Source organism: Chiloscyllium plagiosum, chromosome 2 (genome assembly GCF_004010195.1).
Source record: "Chiloscyllium plagiosum isolate BGI_BamShark_2017 chromosome 2, ASM401019v2, whole genome shotgun sequence".
Taxonomy (NCBI): Eukaryota; Metazoa; Chordata; class Chondrichthyes; order Orectolobiformes; family Hemiscylliidae; genus Chiloscyllium; species Chiloscyllium plagiosum.
The window spans coordinates 51,507,207-51,527,670 of record NC_057711.1 but is presented as its reverse complement, the minus strand read 5'-3'; the positions used below and the strand labels follow the sequence as shown (position 1 = coordinate 51,527,670).

At 39.3% G+C, this 20,464-nt stretch overlaps 1 protein-coding gene across 7 annotated transcripts in view; it reads left to right on the top strand.

The window, feature by feature from the left end:
• The window catches only part of mctp1a (multiple C2 domains, transmembrane 1a), a 360,237-nt gene that overhangs the window by 70,685 nt on the left and 269,088 nt on the right, over positions 1-20,464 (top strand). For all 7 annotated transcript variants that reach the window (XM_043709443.1, XM_043709460.1, XM_043709451.1 and 4 more), the window contains one exon: positions 4,396-4,582. In XM_043709443.1, coding sequence (XP_043565378.1) covers positions 4,396-4,582 — 187 coding nt within the window. The remainder of the gene's footprint in view (positions 1-4,395; positions 4,583-20,464) is intronic.

The window sequence follows — 20,464 nt, the reverse complement described above, 5'->3', positions numbered from 1 at the left end:
TTTTTTGACTACTGTTTGGATGCTCTGGCACAATCTCCCTTTACATTAAAGTCAATTGAATAAATATTTCCCTGCTCTATCTTAGGCTTTGTATTTCCAAACAGGTTGACTAAATTATAAATTGAATGAGTGACTCCAAGCATCATCACTGCATTAGACAGTTGGACCTTGACTAATAACCTCCTTGTTGTGGTTTGCCACTGGCTGTCCTTGCAGTCTCTTTCTGGCTTCAGAAACACAAAAAGGCAAAGGAAATCTAATTATAAGGCTTGTAAGTCCCAAAGAGCTGCCATATAAACATTCGTCTGAATATAAAACCCACAAGATGTATTCTTTTCATTCAATGGCTTGATTCTCCAAATGAGCCTCATCATATCTCACATCTGTTTCTCTGTCTTAGTTCTCAAAATACACTGGACAATTTTCACGTAAAATAAGCCATTAGCATGATGTGACTGAAACAAAAATGAAGGATTTTAGCACAGTTTTGACTGCCACTGGCAATATTTATCTTTTTTTCGCTTTGATCTCATAGTTTGGAGAAACGTTTCTGTCATCTGCTACAGCAAAAATATACATGTGTTGTATAAAGAATGTATTTACAATTTCACTGATAACACTGAATAGTTGAAATGTTCTCCTTGTTAAGCCATGGGGACTCACGAGAATTTGTCTGGAGGTATGGGTTTGATTTCCTTGCCATCTGTGCCTCCAAAACCACAATGACTTTAAAGATAACGTGCAAGTAATTCCCTAGAAATGTAATGAGGCATCCAACTTCCCTGGCAGGGATTTAGTTCATCTCAGTTTCAATTGCAAGAATCTGGAGCACAAACTGATCCAAATGCTCATCTCAATTTCCAAAAGTCTAATCAGAAGATCACAACAAATAATCAATGTGAGGATTTAATTTTGGCACATCTGAAATTCATTCTAAGTAGGGCATGATTTGTCACATTTACTGAAATAACCCTCCAATGTTTTTAATCGTGTTGCAATTTTGGTGCTTTGTTTCCTCTGAGCTACATGAGCAGCTATAATTAAAAACAGTGCTGAAGAAACTCAGCAAGTCTGGCAGCATCTGTGGGGAGAGAAATAGAGTTAACATTTTGAGTCACTATGACTATCCCTCACAACTCTTCTCTCTACAGATCCAGTTTCTCCAATATATTCTGTTTTTATATCAAATTTCCAACATGTGCAGTTTTCTTTGGTTTTATATGTGCAGCTACAATATTGTTTTGTAACTATAGGGAAATGGTGCATGGGTAATGACATTTTCAAACTCCATCACTTTATCTAAATGTGAAATGGGCCATAAATGTTTTAGTCATTTATCCAATGATGAGGCAATTAATCAAGAATTTTCTCCATCCTAAGAGAAGCATCATAAGTTTAAGTTTTAGCTTTGGCTTAGTGTTAGAATGCTTGTCTCTGAGTCAGTAGATTGTGGATTCAAGTGCCACAAAGATTACTTGAGCACAGAATCTAACTGGCATTCTGATGTGCTGAGGAAATGCTCCATGATCTTTTACATGAGTTGTGAAACTGAGGCTCTGTCTTTCCTCATGGGTGGATGTAAAAACTTCCATATGAAACTCTTTGCAGAAGTATTGATGAACTGTCCCTGGTGTCCTTGAAGTAACACCACAGAAACAGATCTGTTAGAAAATATGCAAAGCAAGATTCATTTGCCAAGTTTCCTACATTAGAAAAGTGACAACAATTCAAAAACACTTCATTAGCTATCAATTGCTTTGGAACATCCTGAAATTCATTGCATATAGATGTGATTGATGGACTTTCTTGGGGCACAGTGGTACTGCCCCCACCTCGGGAACAGGAGGCCTGGGTTCAAGTCCGACCTGCTCTAAAGATGTGTAATAGCATCTCTGAACAGGTTGATTTAAAAAATAGATTAAATACAAAGCATTTGAAAAATTATCAATGCAATTGCTTATTAATACAATTTGATCAATTTATTTCTTTCTCCAAAAATGCCATGAATGCAAAATACTATGGCAATCCTTTTGCACAGCAGTTTATTGTCTTTAATTGTTGTTACAGTAAATAGTTTCTTTAAAAAAGCTTTGCTGGTACATCGATCAGTGTCTTTGAATGATCAGTGTTTTTGAATGATCAGTTCAGTTGTGCAGGCCTCCATAGTTTGCTCTAAAATAGATCATCATGTCTTCTTGTATCCTCACATATGTCACGAAATGATACTGCTACCTGAAATATCCTTCTTACCAGTTAAAAGCATTTGGAGATGCTAGTTTGCAAATAGGCAACATCTAAAGGCAGAAAGTATGAAGTCCTCAATTAATGCAAATTAAACCTGATAGGAGTCTGAACAGCATGAGCTATTGTGTGATTTGTGATAGAATCATGCAAGAAGTCTACCTACAACACAGATTGCAGTAATTCAAGAAGTCAGCTCACAATTGCCTTTTTAAGAGCAACTACAGATCGACAATGAATGATAGCCGAGCCAGTAGTGCCCATATCCCATGAGTTAATTTTAAGAAAAGATATTTGGAAGAAATAAAATAACAGTCGAGTCTGCCCAGAAGCCACTCAGAACATTCTCCTCAGGCAGCTATTATTTGTTCCGAAGTATCTGAAAAGAGTGGTACTCTGATGACAGAGATACTATCCCAATGTGACATGCAAGCAAGGGGAACAGATCAAATCAAGCAAAGTACCCAACAACTTGCAATTCTGCAAGTATTATAAGAAATCGTAACATAAAGATGGTCTGAAAGCACCAAAGACATTCCAGTGATTGCAGCATCATATCGGGATACAGACACAACATGATAGCCCAAAATAGCATGCTGCACAAAGGAAGGTAAGTCATTATCTCTGAGGGGTTGAGAGGCAAGATGTTAAAATGCTTCCATGCAAGCGCCCTGGAAATTAAACTGAGTCTGAGGAAGAAATGAGGTTTAATGGCCAAACATGAGGAGTGAAATCAAGGACCATATCACTTTTTGCAGTGTTTGTAATGAGTACCAAGCTAAGGAAGCTAGAGAACCACTGAAGGCACATTATATAACAAATATGATCAATTCTGACAACATCCCAGCTGTAATGCAGAGGAGTTATGCTGCAGAAATAGCAATGTCTGTAAACAAGCTCTTCTCACTACAGCCACAATAATTACATCCAACCATGCAGAAAATTTCCATATCCTGTCCACAGAAAGCAAAACAAGTCCAATCAAGCCAATTACCATTCCAATAAATATGAGTAAGGTGATGAAAGTCGTCATCAACAGTGTTACCAAGTGCTACTTTCTTCAGCAATAACCGCCTCTGCAAAGTTCATGTTGGGTTATGCCAATGCCACTCAGCTCCAATCTTCATTACAGCTTGGCCCAAAGTTGGAGAGAAGAGTTGAATTCCAGGGATTAGGTGAGGCTGACTGCCCTTACTATCAAGTGTGGGATCAAGAAACCCAAGCAAAAATGAATTATATCAAATAGTTCAAGGAGAGTACTCTATAATGCTTGGATTCATACATAGCACAATGAAGGGTGGTTGCTGGAGATAAACCAATTCAGAGTCAGGACATTGTTTCAGGAATTCTTCAAGTTTCCTAGGCCCAACCATCTTTGGCTGTTCCTTCCCTCCACCATAATGCCAGATGTGGGGTTTTGTTGTTGATAATTGTATAGTGTTCAGTATTAATTACATCTCCTCAGAAATGAATGCAGATCATGCTTTGATGTAGCAAGGTTTTGGCAATATTCAGGCTTGGTCTATTTGGTGCCAGCCAATAGCCATCTCCAATGAGAGAAAAATCTAACTGCCTCCCCTTGACAGTCAATAACATGTTATTGCTGAATCAACATTCTGGGTATTATCAATGACCAGAAATTTAAATGATTCAGCCTTCTAAACACTGTGTCTACAAAAGCGGGCCAGCTGCTGAGAATTCTGTAGGTAGCGATAGATGTCATATATGTAGGTTAGGAAAGAACCAGAAATGGGGCAAACGGATTAATGTAACCTGAGGAAGCATTCCCAGACTTCCTGAACATATAGAAGCCCTCCAGTGATCAGTTCAATACCTGGAGAAATAGAACTGAGATGCACCACACATGGGTCACCCAGTTTTCCTTTGAACATTGCAGTATGGGTCTACAAATGACAGAGCTCTGTGCTTGTTTTAGTCAGAATTCTGGGTACCCACTATAATCAAGTTGATTCAAATGGAAAAAATGGACACAAAACCCACACCAGAATTTTAACTGTTGGTCATCTGCTTGTCATGTAAAGAGATGGATACAAAAAAATTAATGTAAGAACTTTTATGAAGTATCTTTATGTCTCATGGATCAATTTCTACAGACAGGTCATTGATTAATTCTTTGCCCTTTTTCTGTTGCAGGTGTCAAGTTGATTTGGCAGGTCTAAGTAAGGAACATACGCACAGACTAGATTTGGCACTGTCAGGAGGAAAAGGCAGTTTAGTGCTTCTGGTCACTCTAACAGCGTCTGCTCCAGTCAGTATCTCTGATCTTTCTTTCACCACATTGGACAATGAAGAAGAACATAACAAAATAATGGCAAAATATGTATGTATTATTGCTCTAATATTTATCATAGTCATTAAAGTCAATTTTACTCTGCATTTTAAAAATCTGGGCTTTTCCAGATATAATTAATATAAAAAGAAGAATATCAGTGGGGGATGGGGGGAAGGGGGGGGTGGGGCACGAGGGGGCGAGGGGTGATGACCAACAACCCAGGTTCGAGTGGAGGAAATCATAGCTTGCCACTAAACCTTTACTGAACTCATGACATATTTTATTAAAATTAAAAGTAAAATTAAAGAACATGTAGATGAAATCCACCTTCCACTCTAAATCCTGAGGGATGGTTGCAGAAATAACTATTTAAGCCATTTATAAGAGGAGACTAGTGCAATCCCCATCAGGTTCTCTTTTCTTCAGTCTTTATTGCTATTCCTCTAACTACTTAACCACAACAAAAAGATGTGCAATGATAATGTGGGATGTTTCTGTCTGATAGTCTGCTCTGGGAAAGGTTTGTGCTCTGGCATTTTTTCAGTGAAAGAAATTTCACTGCTTACCACTTGATTTCTAACTTTCACCTACCTTGGACTTTGATCTATTTGAACTGCATTTCCCTGCTGCCAGGCTTCATTGTAGATAGAAACCCCTTATTCTACCTTGGAGCTCTGATGAGGAACAACAAGACCAGTGCTAAGAATAGTACTAACTGTCTATCCCTTAGGAATTTGATCCTACACAGGGCAAAGGAGATGGGCATGACATTTAGCCTCAAGCAAGTGAGAGACACCCCTCTCCTCACTTTCTCCCATCTACAGGCAGAGAATCAATTTTCTCGACATGCTGTGGCGCCAATACTTTAGGAATATCAGGCTTTCACTGCAGGTTACTGCTAACATCAGCAGCAAGCCCACTTTCCCAGCATATGTGGTGGGAATACATTGTCAATGGCCATCATGATGGCTATCACTGGAGGGCCAACCCTGGTCTTTCATTCCACCCCTCACGTTTTCCATTTTTCTCCTGAAAGGAGACAGAAGTAAAGAGTTGTGAGTGTGAGAAATGCATTTTGAGGAGAAAACCTGCAAGGAATGCAAGTGAGATAGGGTATTTTCTTTGCAAGTGCTTCACTTCCAGAAGGCCTTTCTGGGCTCAGTGGTGACCCCTGTGGCTCTGACGTCACTTCTGGAGGATATGAATAGAATACAATCAAATCCCTACAGTGTAGTAACAGGTCCTTCAGCCCAACTAGTCCACATCAACCCTCCAAAAAGTAAACCACCCAGAAACATCCCCCTACCCTATTATCCTATATTTACTCCTGACTAATGACCCTAACCTACACATCTCTGAGCGCTATAGGCAATTTAGCATGGCCAATTCACCTCACCTGCCCATCGTTGGATTGTGGGAGGAAACCGGAGCATCTGAAGGAAACCCATGCAGACATAGGGTGAATGTGAAAACTCCACACAGACAGTCGTCCGAGGTTGGAATTTAACCCAGGTTTCTGGCGCTGTGAGGCAGCAGTGCTAACCACAGATCTGCTGTGCCCCCCCATTGGGCCAACTTTCCTCACCCAAACCACTAAGTCAGTTCACCTTCTCTGATTGAAAGGGTCTTCATGCCTCATTGCAGCATATTAAAAACTGTCTTTTCAGCCTCTCAAGAGCATTTCAATTTTGAGTCATCCTCTCTTCTTGTCTGCAACCTAAGCAGCAGCAACTTCTGTCATTGGCATCAATAAATCTGTCTAACTTCACTAGTCCATGTCATTTGCCCATGCAGCCTCAGTGCCTGCTTTTGATATTGATGACAAGACCTGTGGTGTGCCAGAAATAAGAGATAAGAAAACTCACTTCTTTCTGAATGGACTTTAAAACACAACCACCCTTCCCAACTTTGCTCCCTTGTGCAAGGTGACCGAACACTCCACACCCAAAGCTGCTGACTTGCTTCAGTCCACAGATCAACTGGACCCTCATCGTTGGACTAATTGGAGACCTGGCAGCATCTCTGACTGAACTCTTGCATTACTGGGACTGTTTGAGATGTTGGCTACTCATGTTTGCTGCAAACTCCAGAGGACTGGACTTTCTCTGACTGAAGCGCAGAATTCCTATTTCACACTAACCTTAGCCCATTCACAGTATGTTATAGCTGTGGGACAATCTACTTCTAGATTTGACAGCTGGCTGCTGACTTTCCTTCCGTGAGAGTGGAATGAACCATCTGCTCCCTCTGCACATTTCTGTTCCAGAAATCTCCATACAACATATGATTGATCTCAGCTTTAAGCACAAGCATAGGTGTTCAATAAAATGAGACGATTATATGCAAGACTGCTACTTTTGTATATTTTAGAGCATTCCAATTCAAAAACATGATTAGTAGAGGCCTTGGGCAAGTTGGCACATCTCTTAGCCACTGAATAGCGTCTGGCCAGGAAATACTTCAAAGAGTGAAATACAATTAAATGAAATTGAAAAAGGATAAGAAGTTATAAAATTTAAAAAGAATACCCAATGATTTTTGTGTTTGTTGTGGATAAGATTATTTCTTCTTTGCATATTTTTCTATGTTCCCACTTATCCACACACCATACACTATCAATAGCCAAGAGGACAGATGGGAAATCTGCCCTCAGGTTTCTTCCAAAACAGGTCTTTTGGAATTGCCTGAAAATGCTCATGCTCAGATTGACTACCTCTATTTATGTCTCAATCCTTTGGGAAATTTCCAGGTCTTAGCATGGTAAAGGCCCAGAACTCCATGTATAGGGGCACGATATTGAATCCTGCCTATGAATAATGTTATGTATTTAGGTTCAAGTATGCCACACCATTGTGCTGGCATATGAAGCTCTACATATTATTCCCCTGAAATGGTCTTGTAGAAATACTGAAATGCAGCTCACTCACTGCAGTTTTACAAAATGAGCAGAGAGAGGAGCTATTACACTGGCTTGCGCTTAAAACAATGTATTCCAGCCTCTTTTTGATTTTTCTTTAAAAAGTGATAACATACTACAATTAAAAATCCTCTCACTTGATGTGCAGGCTATTATTTAAATATATATACACTAGGTGCTATCAAAAATGGCAGTAGGAAGAGTTCAACAGAGCTTTAAAAATTTGAAATTTTATATTAAAATACGTCTATCGCCTGACTAGCCTGCACTGGATAACTGAATTTAATAAAGACATATCTTATCAGCCTATGCAGTGAGCAGATAGCATGAAGCAGTTGTACAAATGCTTTACAATGCTCTTCAAACAGATTAACAGGGCACTTGCTGTAGCTCAGTGGTGGATTTCTTCCTGCTGTCGACTTAGAATCAGCTGTTTGCCAAGGCTTGTATAGATCATAAATGCATGACACTACCAGAAGAATAATGACAGGTATTGTTTAAATATTGTTACTCATCTTGTGGCAGGGTGTGTTAGTGATGAAATATCATTTGTTAATAATTTCTACTGAAAAAGTTGGTACAAGCAACTCACATTGACCTTTCATTATATTAATTTATGAGGGATCTGATTCCTATAATGTCTTTACACTGAATATGATTTTAATAGTTGCACCTAGCTTGGATGTAAATAAAAGCAATTGACTGATTTCTCTGGGATAATGGTTTCAAAATCTTAAAATAGGCAAAACAACATACTTGGAGATGGCTGTGGTATTTTTCCTTAAATGATTCAAATGATTTGGCAAAGCTGAGAATTGCAGTCTTGACCCTGCTATCAGAATGAGTAAGCCAAGAAAATAAGGTTACAGCAATTTAACTATTTGTAACCAAATATACAAGTACATCAAATTAAATAGACATTTTGATTCTCGTCATTAAAATTAAAGAAATCTTTTAGAATATCCTTTCATTTTCTTTCATGGACTTTAGTGAGATGGCAGCCAGAAGGCAATGTGGTGACCTCCTTGAAATGGGAGCATGAAGCCACTGTTTTCCACTTTGTCATCGCTTAAGTTCAGTAGAGCTAGTTTGAAAAGAAGTTGTTAGCTTTCCATTTTTATTATGACATTTCACAATCGTCCGATTTAATGTCCCTTGACCGAATTGTCCATCGTGAGACGATGGGCTTGAAATGTTATTTGGAGCATTGATAAAAGGTGAGCGGTTATAAGATGACAGCAAGTCATAAGCCTGGTGGTGTGACATTAATTTTCTTCATAACAGAGATGAAATAAGACGTCATGATGACAAGCTGTCAATCAGTGCTGGCCCCTGTGTGGTTCTCTGTGCCATAGGATAGGGTATTGCTTCTCCCATAATAGACCTGAACTGGAAAGCTCTTGCTGACAGCTGCTGCCATACAGAAAATTTATTATACAGCCTTTCATTAAAAAAAAATAAAGAGGAATCATCTCTTGAGCATTTCAATCTTTTCTGTCTATTGAGATTTGAAAGGAATCATGGGAGAGAAAAAATAATCTACAATAGAAATTCCAATATTAAAAGAAATTACACGGGGAGCACATGGTAAATAATCAATCTATAGAAATATGGTGAGTAGTGCTAGCTGAAGTTATTTCACACATTAAAAAAGATTTGTTATATTCCAACATTGGTACAGCATGGAGCAAACCCAGACTGTCACAGTTTGTAATGAATTAAGTCACCAGTCAAACATAAACTGAAAATCCAAATGGTAATTAACCCTCAGGGTACTGAGAGCATTTCTGCAGAAAACCATTAAATGTGACAAGGCTTGCAAATTTTATTTCATTGTCAGGGAGCAGAGTTTCTTATTCCCTTTTCTTTCAACCTTGTTCATGATGATAATTTACACAGTGCTGTTTCGTTCAAGTTGGGAGGCCGATTGAGTGTTACTAGGTTGTAGGTCACAGTCCATACATCATGATTGCACAGTTGTTATTCCAAATGTGTGGGAAAGCCTCTTAAATGTACTTTTTTAGTTGGACCTTTTAAATAATATGTTGATTTGTCTTGCTTATTTTAAAAAAGTCTTTTGGAATAATTGTAATGCTTCGTCATTGTCATAACCCCTTCCAGGTGGATTAGTTTATCTTTCCACTTTCCATTCGCTAGTCAAAAATATCTTCCTTGTTAGTAAGGCATAGTGAGTTACTACTGTGAATGTAATAATGCTTTGTTCTTCCATTATTTTAAAATGACTGACAAAATAAATATATGCATGAATTATTTAAATATGCTGTTTATGGAAAAGTCACATTGTGCAATAGATGACACTATAGCTACATTAAAAGTAGATAAATGGTCTGATACTTTTCCAGTTGGTTCCATTGGAATATTGACTTATTCACTTTTCATAGAATGTAGTTGGTTGCGTAATGTGCATTTCAATAAGTTAGGGCATTCTCAGATTTAGTTTTTGAATTAGCTTGGACTAGTTGACTTGAAAGTTTCAACCACAGTGTTACGATTAACGCAGAGGTCCACTTGCTCCCCTGAAAACTTGATATTTCTGGCTGTGACCTTTTTCACTCTTCAGCAAAAGTTACTTGCAAATTTTTTTTACATTATAGTTGATAACTTCAGTTGCCCATCTATTTATTTCGTATGTGTGGGCATTTATTTCATTTGTTGGACATTAAAATTCAATAAGTAATTATTTCAGTAACTGTTAATATGTTTTCACTGTTGCATATTGTGTAAACATGTAGAAAAAGTACATTTGGGTGGTAAAAACAAGTTAAGTCAGGTGGAATAATTTCTTTAATATTTCATCTTCTTAGAGGAAGTAAGGTGATCAACTGAATCAGAAGTATCCACCAGCTGTGCAGCAATTTAGAAATATAAGTTCATGTTAGAGTTTATAGTTTGGAACATCTGAAATTTTCTACAATAATTTTGCATCCTGCAATTTCTGCAATGACTTCTTTTAAAAACCTTTAGAATAATTTTAAGGTATGAAAGCATACGCTAATTTAAAATGGCAAACAAGTATCTGCCACCTGTTGCTGAACCCTTGTCCAAAAATCATGGAAAAGTAGTTGTAATAGATGCTATGCATGCTCTGAGTAGACTTCCAACGTGCAGCAGATAACTTACAGTCTTTAAAAAGATATTGGAAGCCAAACACAAAATGGGAGGGATGCTTTTTTGATACTTTTCCTTCCTTGGAGCTAGGACTCTTTCTGATTCCACAAGATGTGTATAGAACATAGAACATTACAGCGCAGTACAGGCCCTTTGGCCCTCAATGTTGTGCTAATTTGTGAAATCAATCTGAAGCCCTTCTAACCTACATTATTCCATTCTCATATACTGTCCAATGACCATTTAAATACCCTTAAAGTTGGCAAGTTTACTACTGTTGTAGGCAGTGCATTCCATGCCCCTACTACTCTCTGAGTAAAGAAACTACCTCTGACATCTGTCCTGTATCTATCACCCCTCAATTTAAAGCTATGTACCCTCGTGCTGGCCATCCAAGGGAAAAGGCACTCACTGTCCAACCTATGTAACCCTCTGATTATCTTATATGTCTCAATTAAGTCACTTCTCAACCTTCTTCTCTCTAACAAAAATGGTCTGAAGTCCCTCAGTCTTTCCTCGTAAGAATTTCCCTCCATACCAGGCAACATCCCAGTAAATCTCCTCTGAATCCTTTCCAAAGTTTCCAAAACCTCCCTATAATGCAGAGACCAGAACTGTACGCAATACTCCAAGCGTGCCAGTGCTCAGACTTGCCTGTCCATCTGTGTTCTGCTCCATATCATTTCTGTGACTTTGCCTGTAAGCAAATCCAAATTTGTAGCAAACCCAAATCCAACAGTGGAAACAGAAATTGCTGGAAATGCTCAGCTGCTGCGAAGAGAAAACAGAGGACCGAGTCTTTCTCAGCCTTCTGGCGAGGGACTGGGAGGTGAGAAGGCCAGCAATTTGGTGAGGGAAGGCTGGCATCTTCCTGCTGTCAGGGCATATTGCCAGTGACAGGAATTTTAGCAGCTTAACTGCCCAGTAGAAGCAAACAAGGATCATGTCCTTACCCCATAGGCATTATATCTGCATCAGACTGTTGCCACAGATACAGACCACTGAGTTGGCCCTGATGGCCTTTCAGCAGGAGGGAAAGTGTTTTTGTCCTTGATAGGTAGTCCTCATGAAGGGGCCCTGTGCCAACAAATGATGTCCACATTCCAAACTCACCATCATTGCAAAATCATTTGACCACTTCCTGCCTCCAAACTACCAACACCACCCTAAAGTGATGGAGCCTGCCTGCCTGTCCACACATTGCACAAGCAACGTAGTTGTTTTCAAGATGCATTGGTATTAAGAAATTCTGTCCTTTATTCTGTACCCTTAGCTAAGGCCACTATTAGCAGTGACACTGCCAAACTTACTGAACTGAGTGATAGACCTCAACTGTACACCAGCTCCAACAAAAAAATGAATAATTAACCGATGCCAACAAATTGCTGACCATTGTCTCACCAGAGGGGAGTTGGGACCTACTTCTGGCCTACACAGGAAGACTTCAGATTTGGATTGGAGACAAGGTTTAATGCAAGGACAGAGGCAAGGAATGGGGATGGTAACTGAAAGACCAAAAGAGTAAGAAGGGTCAAAGAAACAAAAGATTAAATGATAGAAGCTATAATGCTGCAAGGTAGACAGAGATGGCAACAAGATCTATAAACAATGGACTTAGAGGACATTTGAATGAAGTAATAGAATTACCAAAAGCTACGATTCAAAAAAATGAGGATGAAAGTTTGGATTTTAAGTGGTTGACCGCAGCATTAATCTCACAACCTCCAATCTAAAGATAAATTATTGTTCTTTAAGCCTAAACTGAACATGACTGGAACAATGCAGGAAGCTGACCAGAAAGGTCACAGTAAAAGCCTAGAGAATTAAACTTACAGCCAACCAAAAGCTGTGGATAACACTAACAGATTGAGTGTGACCTGAATTGACCTACTGTGAATTTGGTCTGTCCAATGATGACAAGACCTACATCTTGTTTATGAGCTTCCTCTGGAGATGGGACAGGTGGATGGATAAAATGAAATTTGATGCCTATTCCAGATAAGCCTTCTACCTTCTACCCAGATTTGCAGCATGTCAGGTATTTTGGATCTAGAAATGACAATCCTGCTCCTGCTCCCTAACACTTACTGATGTATGTGCAGTTTATTCATTGATTTGCACCACTTATCAATTTCAAAAGTCGATAAGGAAAATATTGATTTATTTCACTGTTGCATTTAACACTAATCCAAAATTGTGAAGTTGAAATTTGTTTTGTTTATTCTGGTATTTCTACAATTCCAAAGGTATTTAAAAAAATGTCCAAATTAGTATGTGGAAAATAATCACATGCTTCAGCCAAGCCATTAAATAGAAATTGAGGTGCACATCTGCAGTAATTAGCAAGATGTTGTATTTTTCTAATGAGAATCCCAGGATCAAGTTTTGTGGCTTGTTTCTTTTAAACAAAGTCTTCATAGAATAAATATTTGGGGAAATAATAGCCTTCCACCAATATTCAAAAGTATACATTGTTTAGCTGGATACATTTGGACGTTATTGTATTGATCTACTGAATTGGATTAAAAAATCAGAAATTTTTCACACCTCTTTAATACTTTGAGATAGTTGCTGTGTAATATGCTTGTATAAAAGACTTGTCACCGTGAAAAGTAAAAGTAGGGAATCATATGCTGCTTTGTAGTATTAGGAAGTGAACTTGAAATTGTGAAAAATGCAAAATTGCTCATATACAATTTATAATATCCACACAATTACAAACTTCAGTCATCCACTTTTGAAACATACAGTGAGAAATACACAATTTAATAAATACAGTAAATTAGTTGCTTCTTATAAGCTTTAAAATAAAGCACAATGTTATAAATATTGATGCAAACTGCTTATTGTTTATTATTGAAGTTAATATAATCTCCCATACCTTTTCAGGCTAACTAACTTACACACAAAGACATGCCAAATCTTTCATTAAATGAAATGTATTAGCATGTGAATAATCCTTACCTTTTAAATTAATCCTTTAATCCCTTCCCACCTATTTTACAACATTTAGACAACTCTTGATTCTTTATTTTATCTCATTATGCAGGAAACACGGTCAATGCAGAACTGATTTTCCAGTTTAATGTAAATGGTACCTCCAGATTTTAAACAGGAGTGCTTAATATGTGTTGCAGTATAAAACTTACTTACAAAAAAATGTTACTATGTATTTAGTACGGTATAGATTAGGGCTGCTTCTTGAGCTCTGCCTATAATATTTACAGTGGATGGACTAATAAATCAATGAGCAATTAAAAGATTTCCATTAGCACTGATGAGAATGGAGAGCTGGGCTATAAAATCATACACTCAAAGACAATTACTCATATTATTATACACTTAGCAAATCAGGCTTCCATAGAAATGAATGGGGAACATTTCATCTTTGTAAAAAAAAACATAATTCACAAGTGTATATGCCTGTTAAGTAGAATAGACTGGAATACATCTGGCTCTTTTTAATTTTCTTTGATTGCTTCATTTCATTTTTAGTCCTTTTTCTCCCAGATTAATCCTATAGGCTATTTAATGTCCTATATTTGGCTGGTAAATTGGGTCTGGTAATAAGTGGATTCTGTGGTTATTCATTGAAACTGGTCACATTTTAATATGATGAAGCAAAGGGAAAAGGGGAAAAAAAAGGTATTCTAGTAATCCTGGCCTCATATGTCACTGTTTCTGTAATAATTGTGGATCCCCAAAGACAGAATTTAGCTACCAGCAATATTTTGTTCCTGAATATTTGAAAAAAAGTGTATATTTTTAGATTTCCAACTGTGCAGGTGGACAGGAACACACACAAAAAAATGCATATTGATGAATAAATGCAGAGTTAGGAAGGGTGTTGTTGTGCCATAACAACATTATGTAGCACTATAGAAAGTTCGAATCTCATTGAGGGGAGAGAAAAGTAAGTGAGGCCTGCCAATCACGTTTCATAAGGCTTTTTAATCAAATATATAGAGGAGAACCTTTTCTTCAACAGTAGCTAAAAAACAGGCGTTAGTATGTCATTAGTCTTTCTTTTAATGCCTATGTGATTTTCTCTTCCATTAAAGTCAATGGAACATAAGATCAGCCCACCGATCTTCTATCACCATATAATGCTACTAGCAGAAAGCAATTTTATGTCTACAACTCTTGATGTTAACCATTGATTTAATATTACAGAATTTCAAAATATCTTAACAGAGGAAGCAGAGAGAAGTTTGACAAAAATTTTGTTAGTAAAACAACTTAAAATTTTATTTATAGTTGTTTGTCATACAGAACTTGAGTATTGCTGATGAAAAGACACATTATGAAGATTTTTCCTTACACTCATCAAGTGTAAAAATATTGTTTACCTTTTACTTTGGTATTTCTTGCAGTTTATCCCGATGAGTGAGATTAGATTAGATTACAGAATGGAAACAGGCCCTTCGGTCCAACAAGTCCACGCAAGAGGAACCCAGCAGATCCATTCCTCTATCCTGTATTTACCCCTGGCTAATGCACCTAACACTATGGGCAATTTAGCATGACCAATTCACCTAACCTGCACATCTTTGGATTGTGGGCGAAAAGCGGAGCACTCGGAGGAAACCTACGCAGACATGGGGAGAATATGCAAACGCTACACAGACAATCGCCCGAGGCGGGAATCAAACCCAGGTTCCTGGTGCTGTGATGCAGCAGTGCTAACCACTGAGCCACCGTGCCACCCCACGGTGCAAGACTAAACTTTGTGACCTGCTTTAAACTGATGCTACTCCTTGGGTAGTCTCTAGATCTGGGATTACATTGGTCTAGTAATGTATCTAAATTTGATGATGATATAAAAAATGCCAGCTTTAAAGTGGGCCTGTGAAGACGTAGACAGGTTGAATGAGTGGCAAACAAGATAGCAAATAGAAGCTCTTCACTTTGCTTATAAGAGAACAAAAATAATTTTAAAAGGTGTGCAACTTGTAAATGTTGATGTGCAGAGAGTGTACTCATTACAAGGAACACAAAAAATTACCATGCATGTGCAACAAGCAATTAGGACAGCAAATTGTGAGTTGGCCTTTAATTAAAAGGGATTGGAGTACAAGAATGAAAGGTTTTGTTCCAATTATATGGAGCCTTGGTGAATCCACATCTAAAATATTTTGCACAACTTTTGTCTACCTATTTATGGAAGGATATATTTGTACTTAGTTATATCAATAATGACTAAAACTTGTAGTGATATCTCAAGTATTAATTGGTTTTATTTTTAACAGGCTCTCTCATCCCTCTCTAAGTCAGCATTTGTTACCCAAGTCTGCTTGCCATGGTGGAGATGACAGTGAGTTGTCTTTATGAACCGTTGCAGTTGTTTTGGTACAGGGATACCCACAGTGTTGTTAGGAAGGGAGTTCCAGGATTTTGACCAAGCAACAATGGAGGGATGTTGATATAGTTCCAAGTCAGGATGTTGTGTAGCTTGTAGGAGAACTTGCAGCTGGTGGTTTTTCCAGGCATCTGTTTTCCTTGTACTTCGATATCAAAAGGAGGATTCCCTAATTGGGCAAATATGACATATTGGTCTGACCTTTATATTATAAAATGGATGTCCAGTATGACCAGGTATTACTTTTACTGTTTTTGTCCTTCTGGGAGGTAGGAGGAGTTGTGGATTTCAAAGGTGCATTGGAGGAACCTTGACAAATTACTGCAGTGCATCATGTAGGTGGTACACACTGCTGCTACTGTGTGTTGGTCTAAAGCTTAAAGGTGGTAGATAGTAACCCACCAAAGCAGGCTGCCTTGTCCTGGATAGTGTCAACTCTCTTGAGTGTGGTTGGAGCTGCACTCATCTGGACAGGTGGAGTGTATTTCATACTCCTGGCTCGTAGGTAGAAAAGCAATGAGTGGAAAATAGGAGGTGAATTAATTGCTGCAGAATTCTTAGTTCTGACTGCTCTTATTACCACAGTATTTATATGGCTAATTCAGTTCAGTTTCTGGTCAACGGTTACTCTCAGGATGTTGATAATAGGGGAAAAATGGCAATTTAAGAACCAAGAATTTCGACAGAATTCTAATATTCAATTGGTGTATTGTTATCAGGAAAATAGGTCTTGATAGAAAACAATTTCAATTGGCTAAGAACCACTTGACACCTCTTTTGTTTCACTCATATTTCGATTATTGCTCACATCAGAACTGTGAAGCTGCGAGGATCCAAGAAATAGAAAATTAAATTAACTAATTTATGAAATGAAAATCTCCATACTCTAACCTGAAGGGAATAATTAATCTGACAACTCACATTTATCTAGGTTGTAAATGTTCAGTACCATTGTAGTTCTCACCAGTGACTTGTGACAGAGCAAATAAGAACATGTATTGTTTGCTATATTTATGACTCACTGTATGAAGCTGAGTTCAAAAGCAAATTGCAGGGTGCTGGAGTCCCTGATAAATTCAAACTTCCTCATCTTGTTATCTGACATAGGGCTGACAATTAATAGAAGAAAGTTATTCCTTCCTATAAAAATGTTTTTTTTAAATTTTGCACCGCAATTTCCAAGTACATCAAAATTAAATACATCAATGCAGAAAGGTAATTATTAGTTTGGAATGTAGCAGTTAAAAACATGGAATGAGAATGTATGGCCAAACCCTAAAATTGAAAAGAATTAGACTTTTGATGTCTAGTTAAGGTTTAAAAAAAAAACCCTGAAGATTATAGGTGGAATTAAAGACTGAGGGTAGTTAGAAAGAGTTGCACAGTTTGAATGTTTTGGGAAAGAGTTGAAAATTCAGCAACACTTCAGAGGTGACGAAGGGAAGAAATGGCATTAAAAGAAATAAGAGAGAGAAGTTCTGGGGAGCATTAACATGCTAATGCTGGGAATTGCAAAACTGTAATAATGGTGAGAGGGACTGAAAGCTATACATGAGAGAGGGATTACTTATCACACCATAACCGTTTCCTTGTATTCAGTCCAGAATATGACAAAGATGATAGAAGAATCTCTCCTAATATGGAAGTGTTAATCAAACCTTACATAGAAAATCAAGGGTTTAGAATTGTTTGATGCAGAAGGGAAACTGTGTTTCTTAGAGGCAGTTTGAGCAGTGAAATGGATGCTGGAGTCTGACTTGAAATCACAGGAGTATATGATGTCCATAATGTTAATATTTGAAGAAGATTGGAATACAAAACCATTGGAATATAAAAGTACCTGAAAAGGCTGACTGATATCTTGAGAGAGAATCTCCCAATCATTATGGAAAGGAGTGTTGTCAATTGTAGTGCAGTGCGTAGTATCCTTACCTCTGAGACAGAACAGTCAAGTCTCATTTATGCTGAAGATATGTCATAACATGTCAGGTTGAATTGCAGTAATCATAGTAAAGGAACTAACCAGTTCTGCTTGTAAGCAAAATTGCCTGTAATTTTTTTTTGACACTGCGTGGATCTCCAAGGTCCATGCATGTCATTGGCTTCTGAGAAGAAGCCATTCGTAGGTAAGTCAGTTGGCATGAACAGAGCTTTCTAGCATCAGCTGTACAGGGAATATTGTTTTTCGGACAATCTGGCACAAGAGACAAGCATACATCTCAGATATAATGTAATTAACCATTATGTTATAGATGATTGAACTATTTGCTATTCATCAAGGTTGAGCTTATCTTCTGCTAAAGATCTTGTACGGGCATCCTTCTTCATATGGTATCACAAGCTTAGACTAACACCAGCAAGAATGATTAGTAGCAGTGAGTCTACACAAGACGTCTCAGATGGTTCAAGTGGATGACCATGACACTGTAAGAGTTATAGGAAAAGTATTTCTTTTTGACCTTCTCTAGTGTTCAATAGCTCTTTTAATTCAATTACTGTACACAAGGAGTGACAAATACAAGATTATTATAAGCAGAAAATTCCCCTCTGGTGTGATGAAATTATTCTCAAGTGAGGTGATTAAATAGGGTGAGAATGATATCCTTGCATAGTCAACGGACTCTATCCTTTTCAACCCTTGGTCCATGTAAATCTGCATTGCCCTTAATCTTTATGCATTTCAGGAAGCAATGGAGTGGGGATGCCTTGGTGACAGCTCCCAATCCCTCACCCATAAATGCATTGGAATATTACTGATACCATTTTTTTGAGAGCCCAACTCTTTACTACCTTCAACCTTGAAAAGAAATAAGCATCTCAAGCTTGGATTTTCCACCATCACTGACTCCACAAGTGCAGAGTGCTGATGATTGCATCAATATTGTTTGAGACTGCTTCCTCACTACCCTGTAATGTTTGTGAACAGAAAACACTTCAATTCCCTTTGTGTTCAAACTATTTGTGAGCATTGTTGCCAAATTTTGGGATATCCTGGGAGTTGCTATGACTTCTATACACTACAGTCCTCAGGCTGTACTGGGATGGCCACTCCCACAGCCACTTCCGCCCCTCACAATTCCTCATGCATCACACGTGACATTACTTCTGCCCCCACATCATCGCTGATGTCACACGCTCAGTGACGTCCGCCACCCCTACTGCCATGTCTGCCACCACTTCTGCCACTCACCTGCATTCTGCTGACACGCCCCCCACAGATCCCACTGTCACCATTCCTGGCCCCCAGAACCCTGAGGGGAACTCCACCCCTGCTCATGGCTCCACCCCTATTCCCCCCACCATCACACCCACTCCAGTTACCGGCTCCGCCCCCACTCCCAGCTCCACTCCCAGCTCCACACCCACACCAGGTCCCAGCCCTGCTGAGTTTTCACCATCCCTCCAGACCTCCCCCTCACTGAGGACGAACGATCAGTCCTCAGCAAAGGACTCTCCTTCATCCCCCTCCATCCACGCATCAATGAATTTAATACAGCCGTGACATCGAACACTTCTTTTCCACCTCCGAGCTTACTTTCACAATCAGGACTCCCGCCCACCTTCCGAGGACCCCTTCGCCCACCTCCTACACACTGCATCCACCTGGACACCCCGCTCTGGCCTATTACCTGCCCTCGACCACTTCATTTCCAGCTGCCGCCGGGACATTAACCGCCTCAACCTGTCGATCCCCCACCCCACTCCAACCTCTCACCCTCACAACGCACAGCCCTACAATCCCTCTGCTCCAATCCTGACCTCACCATCAAGCCAGCGGACAAAGGGGGCGCAGTGGTAGTCTGGCGCACTGACCTCTACCCCGCTGAAGCCAAACGCCAACTCGAGGTCCAACCTCATAGTCCGGGAACCCTGCACTGCACGGTTCTACCTCCTTCCCAAGATCCACAAGCCTTACCACCCTGGCCGAACCATTGTCTCAGCATGCTCCTGCCCCACTGAACTCATTTCGACCAACCTCGACACTGTCCTATCCCCCTTAGTCCAGGAACTCCCCACATATGTTTGAGACACTACCCACACCCTCCACCTCCTCCAAGAGTTCCGTTTCCCCAGCCCCCAACGCCTCATCTTCACCATGGATATCCAATCCCTCTACACCTCCATCCGCCATGACCAGGGCCTCCAAGCCCTCCGTTTTTTCCTCTCCCGACATCCCCAACAGTACCCTTCCACCGACACTCTCATTCGTTTGGCCGAACTGGTCCTCACCCTTAACAATTTCTACTTTGAATCCTCCCACTTCTTCCAGACCAAAGGGGTAGCCATGGGCACACGTATGGGCCCCAGCTATGCCTTTCACTTTGTTGGCTACGTAGAACAGTCGATCTTCTGTAATTACACCGGCACCACTCCCCACCTCTTCCTCCGCTACATTGATGACTGCATTGGTGCCACCTCGTGCTCCCGCGAGGAGGTTGAGCAATTCATCAACTTCGCCAACACATTCCACCCTGACCTTAAATTTACCTGGACCATCTCTGACACCTCCCTCCCCCTCCTGGAC